The 14488-nt window shown below is 51.2% G+C and overlaps 1 protein-coding gene and 1 non-coding gene across 3 annotated transcripts; one reads left to right on the top strand and one right to left on the bottom strand.

The window, feature by feature from the left end:
- The first annotated feature begins 2538 nt into the window (after positions 1-2538).
- Fosb (FosB proto-oncogene, AP-1 transcription factor subunit) lies at positions 2539-8474 on the top strand. Of its 2 annotated transcripts, XM_076928854.1 has the most exons (5): positions 2539-3270; positions 5150-5470; positions 5917-6024; positions 7284-7439; positions 7580-7713. In XM_076928854.1, the coding sequence occupies exons 1-5, from the start codon at positions 3145-3147 to the stop codon at positions 7580-7582; spliced, it is 714 nt and encodes a 237-aa protein (XP_076784969.1). In that variant the 5' UTR covers positions 2539-3144; the 3' UTR covers positions 7583-7713. The 2 variants fall into 2 exon arrangements, with proteins under 2 accessions (XP_076784969.1, XP_034380061.1); XM_034524170.2 differs by having other exon boundaries at positions 2542-3270; positions 7284-8474.
- Positions 8475-11197: 2723 nt separating this feature from the next.
- On the bottom strand, positions 11198-11284 carry Trnastop-uca (transfer RNA opal suppressor (anticodon UCA)). The gene has a single exon. It is a non-coding gene; the product is annotated as a tRNA-Sec (tRNA).
- Positions 11285-14488: the final 3204 nt, after the last annotated feature.

Genomic DNA, 14488 nt, shown 5'->3' with positions numbered 1-14488 from the left:
AAACACTCATACACATAATAAAAAATAAGTAATCCAAAAAAAAAAAAAAACAATTAAAGTGCCTCTTTGCTTTCGTCTTTAGATTTTGGGCTGGACCAGGGATTGTGGAACACTTTCCTCTAAGACTGAAACATTCCAACATAAGGGGGGGTACCAAACAAAGTGAGTGGCTCCCTGCATTGAGTTCAGAGTTGAATAAAATGAAGAACGTCACAGCCACAATAGAGTATTATACCGCCCTTTGATCCCAGAACCAGGCCTGGTGGCACAGAGGCACCACTCCAGAGGCAAGGGCAAGTGAATCTCCATAAGTTCAAGGCCAGCCTGTTCTACATAGCAAGTTCCAGGACAGCCAGGACTACATCGTGAGACCCTGTCTCCAGTAAGTAAGGCTTGTCAGGGATGTAGCTCATAATAAAAGATAGATAAATAAATAGATAGATAGATAGATAGATAGATAGATAGATAGATAGATAGATGGACAGAGCTTTGATCAGGATGGTAAAAGACTCACGATAGGAATCCCTGAAACGGACCACATTTACTAAGCCCCTCCCATCCAAAGTAAGCAATAAAAGCTAAAAGTTTCCCCACTCCTAAGATGGATGGATGCCAAGCTGCAAAGGAGACCCTGACAATAGACCAGTTACTTGGAAGAATCAGAACCCGGCCAAGCTGCCTGCAAGAGGTTTAGATCAACTGAGGTACTCAGAAAGAGCACCCTCCAATCTGTAGAGCAGTCTTTAGGCTGTGCAGGGTGCTCCAGGCTCCCAACTTTGTGAGCTGTCACTCATGCTAGGGCGGGCTTTGGTGAAGTAGCTGTCTTTGAGTGACTTCTGCTCCTGTAAGACACCCCTCACATATGCATATTCCTGGAAGTAACCCCCAATAGAAAACGCATTGGTTCAGCAAGTTAGACTTTGGTCTGTCCTGGGCTGGCTCCCTATCCAGGGTGAGTGGACATGTGTGCGTGGCATTGCCCCTCGAAAAGTCTTCTTTCCCCAGGTTTGGTCTGGGAGTCTCCCGGGCTTTTCTCAGTTGCTGGTGGCATCCTTCTTAGTGGGTGCTTAAGAGTCAGGACCCTGGCCAGCGATGCAGCTGCGTTGGCAGCAGGCTCCCCTAGCATGGAGGAGGGCCTGGGTTACATCCCCAGCAACACATAAACCAGGCCTGACGACAATATAGAGGTGAGAGCAAGACGTTTATGGTCATCCTCGGGTACATAGTAAATTCCAGTCTTTGCTTTAAAAACAAGCAAACAAACAAACAGGACATAAGATCAGATATGTTCACTGCCTAGCATGGCGGAATATACGTTAACTCCAGCACTCAAGAGGAGTTCCAGGCCAACGGTACATAATGAGGCCCCATCTCAAAAACAGACAGAGAGAAAGGAGGGGGAAAAGGAAGGAGGAAGAGGAGGAGGGGATGTTCACAATAGAATGAATATATATATATATATATATATATATATATATATATATATATATATATATTCAAACTCACAGAGATCCTCCTGCTTCTGCTGGAATTAAAGGTGTGTACTGCTGCCGCAGCTGCCGCCACCACCATCACCCCCAGACACCACCAGTTATTATTGTTCTTAATTACACACACTTTCTTTTTCTGTCTCCTGGGCTAAGCAGGGAGGAGAGGTTTCCAGAACCATCAAGCCTGAAGAACTCACTGGGTGTGGGTTCCTACCTGCTCCAGTTCTGCAGGTCCCCAGATTCAGGGACCTGGGGAAGCCATCTATTTTTTGTTTAGCTGGGAGGACTGAAGTTTTAGATCAGTGAGGGAGCACAATTTTCAAGCTCACCGAGTCACACAGAATCTGGGTCAAAGCTAGTGGGGAGGGGACTGCATCCTTACCCATCCTTACCTTGGGATATCACAGACCCTCCAACTCGCCCTGAGCCTCAGTTTCCCCACCTAGACTGATTACACCCCTCTCGCCAGAATCTGCACTGGGGACCTTGCTCTTTTTCACCAGTGGGGGCGCTGCACCAGCTTGGGGAGGATGGGGTATAAACAGGCTTGGGGATCTGGGGTTACACCTTCTCCAACTGGGGTCAGCAGGGGCCTTCCCAGGGAGTTCAGGCACCTGTCAATCTCAGCCTCCGAGACAGCGTGGAACTGCGCAGGCGCGGGCGGGTTCCGCACAGCGCAACGGCGGGTGTGCGCGGGAGCGAGGGATTCCCTCTGACGTCATTGCTAGGATACCAAACAAACATTCAGCCGCGCCGGCCGAGCTCCTTATATGGTTAATTGCGTCACAGGAACTCCGGGGAAGGCGGGGCGGGATCCCCTCCCGCGGAGCCCCTCAGAACGCAGCCTTGGGGACCCCCGAGACCCCGAGGGTCAATCTATGGACAGGTGGCAGGTGCACATGGCCCTGGGGGACGCCAAGAGGGGCTCAGGCGGCGGGAAGGGAGCGTTCGGGAGGTTTGTACACGGAGTTGCGGGTGACGCAAGCAGGGGGGCGGGTCCCGGACGCGCATAAATTCAGCCCGGCGGCTCCCGGTTTCATTCATAAGACTGGAGCGGCTACGCCGGGGACACGCGGAGCTGGGGCTTGCTGGACTTGACTACTGGTGACTCTTTCTTTTTCTTCTTGGAGGCCGTGAAAAATTTATATATATATATATATATATACATTTTTTTTAAACTGGAGAGAAAGTTTTGTGGGTTTCCTTTTTGCAAGACTCTTTCTAGATCGTTCTTCCGATTCGTCCGGAGGATAGGCTTACCTTCTGTGGGCTTCTGGATCGCGCCCCTCTGCCCTCCCTCATTTCTTGGGACGCCTGGACAAGATTGGAACAGCATCTGAAGCGCACGCTGCACCGCGGCACTGCCCGGCGGGTTCCTGGGCGGGGAGCGATCCCCGCGTCGCCCCCCGTGAAACCGACAGAGTCTGGACTTTCAGGAGGTACAGCGGCGGTCTGAAGGGGACCTGGGATCTTGCAGCGGGAACTTGCATCGAAACTTGTGCAGTTCTCCGAGCCGGAGACTAAGCTTCCCCGAGCAGCGCACTTTGGAGACGTGTCCGGTCTACTCCGGACTCGCATCTCAACCCACTCGGCCATAGCCTTGGCTTCCCGGCGACCTCAGCGTGGTCACAGGGGCCCCCCTGTGCCCAGGGAAATGTTTCAAGCTTTTCCCGGAGACTACGACTCCGGCTCCCGGTGTAGTTCATCACCTTCCGCCGAGTCTCAGTACCTTTCTTCGGTGGACTCCTTCGGCAGTCCACCCACCGCCGCCGCCTCCCAGGTAAGTTCTAGATCGCAAAGATGCTACTTTGGTGATTGTGGGGAAATGTTTCTTTCAGGCTAAAGTGTGGGTGGATTGAGCATCCTCTCAAATAGAGACGCGCCAAAACCCAGGATCTGGGAATGCAATAACTTGGTTTGCACTTTGGTTTTTGTTGTTTGCAAACGGCAAAGAATGGAGTGGTGTTTGCAAAGGGTTATTTGCACGGAGCGCGGGAAAGGAATGCAGCTGGGCAAACGTTGGCGATGCCCGGTGCAAAGTATATACGCGGTGGTTAGCAAAAGCTGAGAATTTTTAGCCGAAATCCGGCTCCCTAAGCAGAAGCTAGGCAAGTAGGGGAAGAAAAACAAAACAGAAAAAAATCCCAGAGAAGCTTCCAGTAGCCTCCTCCCCTTCCCTCCTCCTTCCAAGCGCGGACTACAGGTCCGCAGTCACCCTCCACCCTGCAAGAGCTCGGGCCTCGAACCCCGATCACGCTGCCTCCGCCTCCTGCGCGGAGACGTAACGGGGGACCCGTGCGTAAAGGCTGACGCGCTGGAATCCTCCGTCTGACGCGGGGCACGCACGGCGCGCGGCGCCCCCTCCGCCCGCCCCGCCCCTGACGTCCCGGGCACGTTCTATTTTGGAACGCCGAAGCCACGTTGCTAAGGGAGGGGGCAGCGCGGCTTTGTGATTGGCTGTCGCGGAGTGGGCTTTAGCCAATCAATGTTCTCTTCCTATTTGTAGAGCGTAGCTCCTTCTTTTTTTTTTCTTTTGGTTCTTCCCGTGTTGAGGGTCTCTAAGAGGGAGAGCTAGGGGATTCTTGTCGCGATCGGGCGACTCGGTGCCACCCCATGGGTCTGCGAGGACCTAGTATGGACCTAGTCCCTCTGTTGTCACAAGCTAGAGGCTTTTGGCTGAGTGTTAGCGCCTCTAAGGGGAAACTGAAGGCCTCATCTCTTCTCCAGGCACACACATATACGTGCTCCCTAAGCTCTGGACACTCAGTCCTTTCGAGGTGTTCAAACACTAGATGAGCTAGCCTACGGAGAGGCAGCCAGGTGGTCTCTAAAAGGTCCTCCTTCCCTTGGTTCCCAGGGCCCTGATTGGCCAGGGATTCAGCCCTTCCCTCGCCACGCCCCCTAGAGTAGTTAAGCCTCTAGGATTCCACTTGCAGGAAGGGGGGTGAGGGGCGTGATGGACGCTTCTTGGGTTCGGGGACGCAGATCCTATGTCACCCCAGACCCTGCAAGACAGTATGAGAGACTCTCGCTGTCACTTTTCTCTGCCTATCAGGCCTCTGAAACCTGTCAGTCTCATTGGGGAAGAGACAGATACTCGGAAGGGATGCTCTCAACTCTTAGGCTGTTCCCCCAACACCGTTGGAACTGGGATCTCCGCCCCTGCGGGAGCCCTCATACAGTGGGGGGTGTGTTTGTGTGTGAGTGGAGGAGAGGAAGGCTTGGGCTAAGGCCTCTCCCTCTCCCTCCCTCTGTGGTGGGGGTGGGGTGTTTTGGCTGTGTGTGTGTTTGAATGTCTGTGGCTCCATACCGGGAGGTTTTGTCACCAGGTTCTGTCCAGCCTCCTCTCCCACCCACCCCCCCACACCTAAGAGTCACCAACCCGGGGTGTGATTCACCACCCGCTGGAACCGTGCAACCTTTCCCCGAGGAAGAAGGAGGAGGTAGAAGGCAGTTGAGCAGAATCCTCTCATTAACCACTGCGTCACGGTGTAGTGGAAGCGTGGGTGCTGTGGCTTTTTGCCTGTGACACACACATCCACACCAGCTCACCCTGTGCTCACTCACAGGGGTCGGTGTGTGTTATGTGTGTTGGGCGTGTGTGTGTCGGTGGCTTTGTTTGTGTGTCTACGCCTGTGTGTGTATGTCTCACCCCGTAGGAGTGCGCCGGTCTCGGGGAAATGCCCGGCTCCTTCGTGCCAACGGTCACCGCAATCACAACCAGCCAGGACCTTCAGTGGCTCGTGCAACCCACCCTCATCTCCTCCATGGCCCAGTCCCAGGGGCAGCCACTGGCCTCCCAGCCTCCAGCTGTTGACCCGTATGACATGCCAGGAACCAGCTACTCAACCCCGGGCCTGAGTGCCTACAGCACTGGTGGGGCAAGCGGAAGTGGTGGGCCTTCAACCAGCACAACCACCAGTGGCCCTGTGTCTGCCCGCCCAGCCAGAGCCAGGCCTAGAAGACCCCGAGAAGAGACAGTAAGTATGAGACCCCAGGAGCTGGTGTGGAGGAGCCTAGGAATGTGGCTCAGTTGGCACAGTGCTTGCTAGCATGCATGAAGTAGGTCCCTGGCAAAGCATAAACCTGGAATGGTTGTGCAGGCCTGTAACCCCAGCTCTCAGGAGATGGAGGCAGGAGGAACAGAAACTGGAGGCCAGCCTGTGCTACTTATTGAGTCCAGCCTGGACTGAAAGAGATCATTATTTTTAAAAGTTGGCCTGGGGGATGAGGGAAGTAAGAGGAGGTGAGAGTAATTTTGTCACTATTAAGTTGGGGGTTCCTCTGGGTCCTCAAGCCTGAAGGAACTTTATCATCTCTGACAGTGAGGAGTAGAGTTGTTATTTGGGGTTCAGGAGGAAGAGGAATTTTCTCAGGGCTGATAGAGGTACCCCCAGATCTCATGGTCCTTATCTCTTTGACTCAGCTTACCCCAGAAGAAGAAGAAAAGCGGAGGGTTCGCAGAGAGCGGAACAAGTTGGCTGCAGCTAAATGCAGAAATCGTCGGAGGGAGCTGACAGACCGACTCCAGGCGGTAAGGAGGGGTTTGGGGGTATCTAGAGGTTGTGCTGGGAGCACTCTGCCTTGTTCTTCCCCCATTTCTTGCTGTGCCTGTGTCCTAAACGAGAAACACCCCTCTTAGGGAACAAGGGTCAGCATAACCTGGAGTGGCTCTATAGGCATGCAAAGACCTGTGCCCACTTACTTCTGGCTGCTCCCCACTTTCCCTGGATATGTCCCCACATGTTACCCTCCTGGCTTTCTTTCAGCCTAAGGAGACAAGCTGGAGGAGGTAATTCTCTCACCTTCCTTGGCTAAAGAATAATCCATTTTGCCTCCCTGCATCCATTTTTTTTTCCTGTGCCAGGGATCTTCAGCCCCACTCCCCCAACTTGTTAGCCTCAAGTCTCAGCCCTGGCTGAGATGCTGTCATCCCAGCTGGCTCTGGCTCGAAACTATTTTGTGCCAAGTCAGTTCCCTACCTGCTACCTCAGCCATCTACAGTTCTCCCAAACTTGAGCTAGTGGTGCCCTCCAAACCCACTTCTTTCTCTCTTCTACCTCAGTGTAAGCCCCCCTCCCTCCCATGCCTGCCCCCTTGAAACCAGAGCATCTCTGGTTTCCTGTTGGGAGGCTGAAGGAGATGGGTAACAGAACCACAGTCAAAACAACACATAATCGTTATTTACTGACTCAACAAACTTCAGTGTTTTTCTTTAAAAAATATTTCGTTTGTTTATTTACTATTTGCTTATGTTTGACTGCGGGTTGGTGCGCTGCAGCACACATATGAGGCCAGAGGGCAATTTTCAGAGTTGGTTCTCTCCTTCCATGTTGTGGGTCTCAGGAATCGAACTCAATTTACTAGGCTTGCTGGTAATCAATCTCCTTGATTCAGTGAGCTACACTGCCCGCTTCCGCCTTTTTAAGGCAGAAGTACAGGCTGGCCGGAAAGGAATAGCCATCCCCGCCTCTGAAAGTTGAGATTACAGGTGTTCACCACCACACCAGGCATGGAGTTCTTGCCCATCAGAGACGTCCATTCCTGCCTAGCCTTTTCCCAACCATCTCTTAGTCTGATGGGGAAACTGAGTCACCGCGTAGCATAGTCTACCAGGAGTTCCTCTTAGGGGACGCTCCTCCCTCAGTTGGGAAGGAGCTGTCCAGCCCCCTGGATCAACAGCTAGAATGTACGTGTGTGGGGTTGGGGTGGGTGAAGCCACTCTGTGTGGTCGCTGACCAGCATCCGTCCTTTCTCTGTCTCCTATGACCTGGCCCTGCTGGGCTCCATTAGGAAACGGATCAGCTTGAAGAGGAAAAGGCAGAGCTGGAGTCGGAGATCGCCGAGCTGCAAAAAGAGAAGGAACGCCTGGAGTTTGTCCTGGTGGCCCACAAACCGGGCTGCAAGATCCCCTACGAAGAGGGGCCGGGGCCAGGCCCTCTGGCCGAGGTGAGAGATTTGCCAGGGTCAACATCCGCTAAGGAAGACGGCTTCGGCTGGCTGCTGCCGCCCCCTCCACCACCGCCCCTGCCCTTCCAGAGCAGCCGAGACGCACCCCCCAACCTGACGGCTTCTCTCTTTACACACAGTGAAGTTCAAGTCCTCGGCGACCCCTTCCCCGTTGTTAGCCCTTCGTACACTTCCTCGTTTGTCCTCACCTGCCCGGAGGTCTCCGCGTTCGCCGGCGCCCAACGCACCAGCGGCAGCGAGCAGCCGTCCGACCCCCTGAACTCGCCCTCCCTTCTTGCTCTGTAAACTCTTTAGACAAACAAAACAAACAAACCCGCAAGGAACAAGGAGGAGAAGGAAGAGGAGGAGAGGGGAGGAAGCGGTCCGGGGGTGTGTGTGTGGACCCCTTGACTCTTCTGTCTGACCACCTGCCGCCTCTGCCATCGAACATGACGGAAGGACCTCCTTTGTGTTTTGTGCTCCGTCTCTGGTTTTCTGTGCCCCGGCGAGACCGGAGAGCTGGTGACTTTGGGGACAGGGGGTGGGGCGGGGACGGACACCCCTCCTGCAAATATCTCTTTGTCCTGTTACTTCAACCCAACTTCTGGGGATAGAAGGCTGGCTGGGTGGGATGCAACGCCCACTTTTGGCGTCTTGCGTGAGGCTGGAGGGGAAAGGGTGCTGGGTGTGGGGTGCAGGGTGGGTTGAGGTCGAGCTGGCATGCACCCCCAGAGAGACCCAACGAGGAAATGACAGCACCGTCCTTCTCTTCCGCCATCCACCCATCCACCCTCCAGGGTGCGTGGTGACCAAGATAGCTCTGTTTTGATCCCTCGGGCCTTAGCTGATTAACTTAACATTTCCAAGAGGTTACAACCTCCTCCGGGACGAATTGAGCCCCTGACTGAGGGAAGTCGATGCCCACTTTGGGAGTCTGCTAACCCCACTTCCCCGCTGATTCCAAAATGTGAACCCCTATCTGACTGTTCAGTCTTTCCCTCCTGGGAAAACTGGATCAGGTTGGATTTTTTTTCTTTCTCATCTGCTACGGAGCCCCCTCCCAACTCAGGCCCGCTCCCACCCTTGTGCAGTATTATGCCATGTCCTTCTCACCCCCACCCCCACCCCAGGCGCCCTTGGCCGTCCTCGTTGGGCCTTACTGGTTTCGGGCAGCAGGGGGCGCTGCGACGCCCGTCTTGCTGGAGCGCTTTATACTGTGAATGAGTGGCCGGATTGCTGGGTGCGCCGGATGGGATCGACCCCCAACCCTCCAAAGCCTTCTTCCCTGGGCCTCCTCTTCTTCCACTTGCCTCCTCTCTCCCCTTAACAGGGAGTTAGACTCAAAAGGAGTGACCGCGAAGCGTCCCGGTGGCCTTCTTGCTCAGGCCCCAGACGTTTTCTCTAAGTCCTTCGCCTCCCCCAGCCTAGGACGCCAACTTCTCCGCACCCTGGTAGCCCCGCAGCCTCTCTCAGAGGTCGAGGCAATTTTCAGAGAAGTTTTCAGGGCTGAGGCTTTGGCTCCCCTACCCCTTGGTATTTGAACTCCCAAATATTTTTGGACTGGCGTATTTAAGAGGGGCTGAGTTCCCACTATTCCACTCCATCCAATTCCTCCAGGCCCGAAGAAGGGTTCTGGCTCGTCCTTCCAGCTTTCACCTCGTGAGAATTCCACGAGTCAGATTTCTATTTTTTAATATTGGGGAGATGGGCCCTACCGCCCCCGCCCCCGTGCTGCATGGAACATTCCATACCCTGTCCTGGGTCCTCGGTTCCAAGCCTAATCCCACCCCCCACCCCCAGCTATTTATCCCTTTCCTGGTTCCCCAAAAGCACTTATATCTATTATGTATAAATAAATATATTATATATGAGTGTGTGTGCGTGTGCGTGCGTGCGTGCGAGCTTCCTCGTTTTCAAGTGTGCTGTGGAGTTCAAAATCGCTTCTGGGGATTTGAGTCAGATTTTTCTGGCTGTCCCTTTCCTAACTGTCACCTTTTTGTTGTTGTCTCGGCCCCTCTGGCTGTTGGAAACAGTCCCGGCCTCTCCCTTTATCTTTTCTCAAGTCTGTCTGGCTCAGACTACTTCCAACATGTCTCCTCTCTCAATGGCCCTGATCTCCTGTCTGTTAATTCTGGATTTGTCGGAGACATGCGATTTTACTTTTGTAAGTAAGTGTGACTGGGTGGTAGATTTTTACAATCTATTATTATTGAGAATTCTGGGTGGAAATGTCTGATCAGGAGAAGGGCCTGCCGCTGCCGACCACCATTCATTGACTCCATAGCCCTCGCCCAGGCTGAATTTGTGATCTTTTTCATTTTGTTTTTTGAATTTTGCACCTGACCCCGGGGGTGCTGGGGCAGTCTAGCACTGGACAGCTCCCCTCCCCCCTTGGTTCTGCACTGTCGCCAATAAAAAAAGCTTTAAAAAAAAACGTATCCTTCAGGTCAAAGTGTCTGTTTTCCCTGGGCACCTATTACATGGCTTCCTTCCAGTAAGACAGAATTTGGATTGCTAGGAAGGTCTTGCAGGCACTTAGTGGGACACCTAATGAATCAGGACCTACAACGGGACTTTCCATGTTGGTTGTGCCACCTACTTGAAAAAGTAAGGGGCAGAAAAGTGTAAGGTTTCGATTTGATGAAGGTCTGGGAGACTTCATGGTCGGGAAAGAATGTTTCAGGACCTTGGGTGTGCTATGACTTCAGGAGCAGCTAAGGTGGGCACACGGGTAAATCCTTTGGAAGGTGGAGGCAAGGAGATCCGGAGTTCAATGTCATGTGGATGGCAGATTCCAGGTGCAAAGAGCTGTTATGGGGAGAGAGCTTGGTACACCAGGGGAGCCAGAGGTTCGCGGTGAGGGTAGCGGAGGGCACGTGGAGAGTGAGAGTTAGCCTCAGGGAGATCCTACAGACAATGACGTTCTTAGAATGCAGAGTTCAGACGCTCTTTTGAAAGGACTAAGAAGCTGCCCCAGGTTTTGAAGAGAGGTTAGCGTTAGGTGGTCTCTTCTAGCCCATCCCAGGCTGAGGAGGACGCTGAGGGTTTCAAGAAGGATCGAGAATGGGAAGCAGAGGAGAGGAAGGATCCAAGAGGCATGGAGGAGGCAGAACACATGTCTCTTCTTTAATAGCAAGCCTGGGAGGGATAACTCGCTGCGGTGCGGGAGGAGTTGCTCACCAGTCGGGGGTCTAGGAGGTTCTAGGCATTTGCTCGAGCCTCAGTTCCCCCTTTCTCGCTCTTCTGTCAGTCTGTCATCCATCAAGTGTGTGTCTCAAGGCCACCCTGCTCAGGTCTCCTTGTGAGATGGCCTTCTATGCTTGAGTTCATTAAATACACAATTGCCTGGCGCCGTGCTCTCTCCACTGGCTCGGTCGGTTACCTCTAAAGACCAGGGCTAAAGGTGTGATCATAACTGTATCCCCATTACTGCTCCAACGCAGAGACAGGGCTGAGCCGGAGTCAACAAATGAACAAATATATGATTAATAAGTGCATGAGTGACTAAATACATAAGCGAGCAGATGACTGGATGAGCAAATCGTTGAAGGAGAGACAGCAGGGATGCACAGAAACATCTTAGAATTGCAGAGACTAATTTGGAGATGTATTTGATTGGAAATTTCTGGGAGGAAAACAAAAGTAACTTCAAAGGGAGAATAAATGAGAATAGTGGTGGCTTTAGAGAGATCAACTCCGAGCTGGTCGCCTTTGCATAAGAATGTGGGTTTCAGGGAGCAAAATGGGATAGATACTCCCGCCCGAAAGGTGGAATTGAACCACTCTGTCGCTAAACAGCTACAGGTTTGAAGCCTGCACCCCAGACCACTGAGGATCATCCGGGCAGGATAAGCTATTTTCAGAAAGGTATATAAAGGCCAAATATTATATAAATTTTTCACTTATGGTGATTATTTGGGGAATTTGTTGGGTGATTAATTTTAATGATTTCTATCACTTTTTAAGTTTTTATCATGAATATGTGTTTTCTTTGTAAAGTGTTTGGTAAATGACCCTACTAAAAATTAAGTAACCTCATTTGCATAACGCCTTGCATTCTGGGAAGCAGCACCTAACGTGCCTATCTCCCTAGCTGTCTAGGAGCAGAATTTTTTGCATAGCCAAAAGTCAGTTTTATTTTTTGTTTGCTTGTTTGTTTATTTATTTGTTTGTTTTTAAAGGAAAAGACCCCTCATGCGGCACTCGGAAGCCCCTTTGTAGCAGAACTCGAGTTTTTCTGCGAGAGAGAAGTGAGTCTCTCGTAGGGTCTGATGGCCTGCGGCCGCAGAGCGACACCTGCTGTTCCTTTATAGAACTACAAGTGTGTGGGGCACCTGAGTCCCTAGGTGATGGAGTTGACAACCGACTTGTCCTCCTCACGTTTAGACGCTAAAAGCTATTCCTTTTTCTATCCATGTGTTTGGGCCAGAGAAACTGAGGCATAGACATGGATAATACTGCAGCCAAGTTTCTGTAGCCCAACTCCCTAGGGGAAATGAAACCTATACCGTTGTGGTTTGAATATGCTTGGCCCATAGGAAGTGGCACTATTGGCAAGTGTGGCCTTATTGGAGAAGGTGTACCTTGTTAGAGAAAGTGTGGCACTTGGAGGCAAGGCTTTGAGCTCTCATACATATGCTCAAGCCTTGCCAGTGTGATTCAGTCCCATCCTGGCTGTCTGCAGAACAGTCTCCTTCTGTCTGCCTTCGGATCAAGGTGTAGAACTCTCAACTCCTTCTCCAGCACCATGCCTGTCTGCATGATGCCATGCTTCTTTCCATGATGATAAGGAACTGTACCTCTGAAACTGTAAACCAGCCCTAATTACATATTTTCTTTTATGAGAGTTGCCTTGGTCGTGGTGTCTCTTCACAGCAATAAAAACCCTAACTAACACAACCATTATAATAACTGTATTTTGCCACATTGGTTTGTATTTGTTTATTTTGTTTCCATAATATATAATACACACACACACACACACACACACACACACACACACACACATATATATATATAGCAGGGTCTCACTCAGCCTAAAATTCACTATGTACCCCAGGCTTGCCTGAACTTTGAAGCAATCTTCAAGAGCTGGTATTACAAACATGAGTCACAGCTCGCAATTTAAATCTTACAATGACTTAGAAGAATACAGAAAATCAGAGTTTCTTTATCTAGTTCACAGAGCCTTATAATCTAACCTCTTTTGCTCCATAAACACCCCCACCGCACTCTCCTGGACCTGGTTTGAGGAATGCAGCAGGTTCCCAGGCACATCTCTCCTTGGTTAATCGCCTCAGACTGGTTGTCATTCCTCCTCATGTCCATGCAGCCCAAAGCCTCTCATCCTGGTCTCAGATACCACCACCAAGGAAGGCCTCCCTCAACCTGACTCAGGTTTAAATGTTAGAAAACGGTCACTTTCTCCCCTGCCACAGACAACCAAACCACCACATGTTTTTCACATGCTTTTCACCTGGCTGCGTAGGTGAATAGATGTTGTTACAATCTTTCTCCGAGCCTCAGTTTCCCCATCTGCAATTATGCGTTTGAGACACACAGAATTCCCTAGAGCTGTGGTCCTCCTCATTTCTAATGCTGAGACCCTTTAACACATTTCCCCGTGGCGTGCTGACCGCCCCCATCGTGTAATTATTTTCATTGATACTTCATAACTGTAATTTTGCTATTTGCTATTATTATGAATTGTAATGTAAACATTTGTGTTGTCCAATGATCTTAGATGATACTGTGGAAGAGTCATCCCACCCCCAAATGGGGGTCCCGACCGCAAGGTAAGACCTCCTGCCTTAGAGGAATCACAATGAACTAATGAATTACACTTTGGGTCGACTATCGGGTTGGCCTCTAGGGGGCGCTATAGCCAGATGACGGCTACATCAACTCTGAAACTCGTGTGTGTGTGTGTGTGTGTGTGTGTGTGTGTGTGTCTGTGTGTCTGTGTGTGTGTGTGTGTGTGTGTGTGTGTGTGTGTGTGTGTGTGTGTGTGTGTGTTGTGTGCCCTGAGTCCTGGTGCTGGACTGCTGGACTAGGCCGGGGGCTTTAGCGTTCCTGGACCTATTATTCACCAGGACTCTCTCCTCACCTGATTCTTTGATGTGAACACTATGTCTTAGGAAAGATGTCTTAGAACGCATCTTTAGAATACATTATTTTTTTAAAAAACACAACTATTTTTTTTTCATGTAGGTGCCTGTGAAAGGACAACTCGCAGAGCTGGCTCCATCCTTCTATCATGTCCGTTGGAGGAATCACCTTTACCCTCTGGGCCACCTTGCCATTCTGAGTGCAGATATGTGACACGCTGTGATTGTGACCTATGACCTCTCCCTTGCTAAGCAAGTGTGCTATGGGGATTGGGGAGGCGGGCGGCATTAGCGACAACAGTTAACTAAATTTAAAATGTAGAACAACTGGGCTGGAGATACAAATATTCCTGTTTTGGTGGTTTGGGGGGCGATTATTTCGTTTTATTGGTTTTGTTTTATATTTTGGCATGTCTTATTGTGGAGCCTAGGCTGGCCTGGGACTCACTACCTGGACCAGGCTGGTCTCTGACTCAGAGATCTGCCTGCTTCTGCCTCCTGGATGCAGAGGACACTTTTTGGAAGTCAGTTCTCTCCTTCCATCTTGTGGATTCCAGGGATTGAACTCGGGTCCTCAGGCTTGGCTGCCAGTGCCTTAGGTGTCTCCAAGACCCTCCTGGTTTGATTAGTTAGATGCTACACTGCATGCACGGCTTTCCCACTGTGCAGACGCTGTGTCTACAACTCCTATTTGGCGCCTTGTATCTATCTCCTACTATGATGGGTACATCAAGAGGCAAGTGACAGGATGACGAACAAATCTTAACGTTTCTGTGTTTGCCTTTGCTGTAGTCTATTCTGACAAACAAGGTGGGAAATAACATTTCTTTATAAAAGATATTTGCTCTATTTATTTTTCTACTTATTTATGGTGCTGAGGATGGAACCCAGGGCCCTTTACAAGCTAGGCTAGCTGTTTACCACTGAGCAAACCCCTACCCC

Source organism: Arvicanthis niloticus, chromosome 1, assembly GCF_011762505.2.
Source record: "Arvicanthis niloticus isolate mArvNil1 chromosome 1, mArvNil1.pat.X, whole genome shotgun sequence".
In the NCBI taxonomy this organism is placed as follows: domain Eukaryota; kingdom Metazoa; phylum Chordata; class Mammalia; order Rodentia; family Muridae; genus Arvicanthis; species Arvicanthis niloticus.
This window is presented reverse-complemented; position numbering and strand designations above follow the sequence as displayed.

Excerpts from the sequence above, each read along its gene's own strand:
- Fosb (XM_034524170.2), top strand. The coding sequence starts at position 3,145 with ATGTTTCAAGCTTTTCCCGGAGACTACGACTCCGGCTCCCGGTGTAGT. Across the intron at positions 5,471-5,916 it reads GAAGACCCCGAGAAGAGACA|CTTACCCCAGAAGAAGAAGA; the intron begins GTAAGTATGAGA and ends TCTTTGACTCAG. Across the intron at positions 6,025-7,283 it reads TGACAGACCGACTCCAGGCG|GAAACGGATCAGCTTGAAGA; the intron begins GTAAGGAGGGGT and ends GGGCTCCATTAG.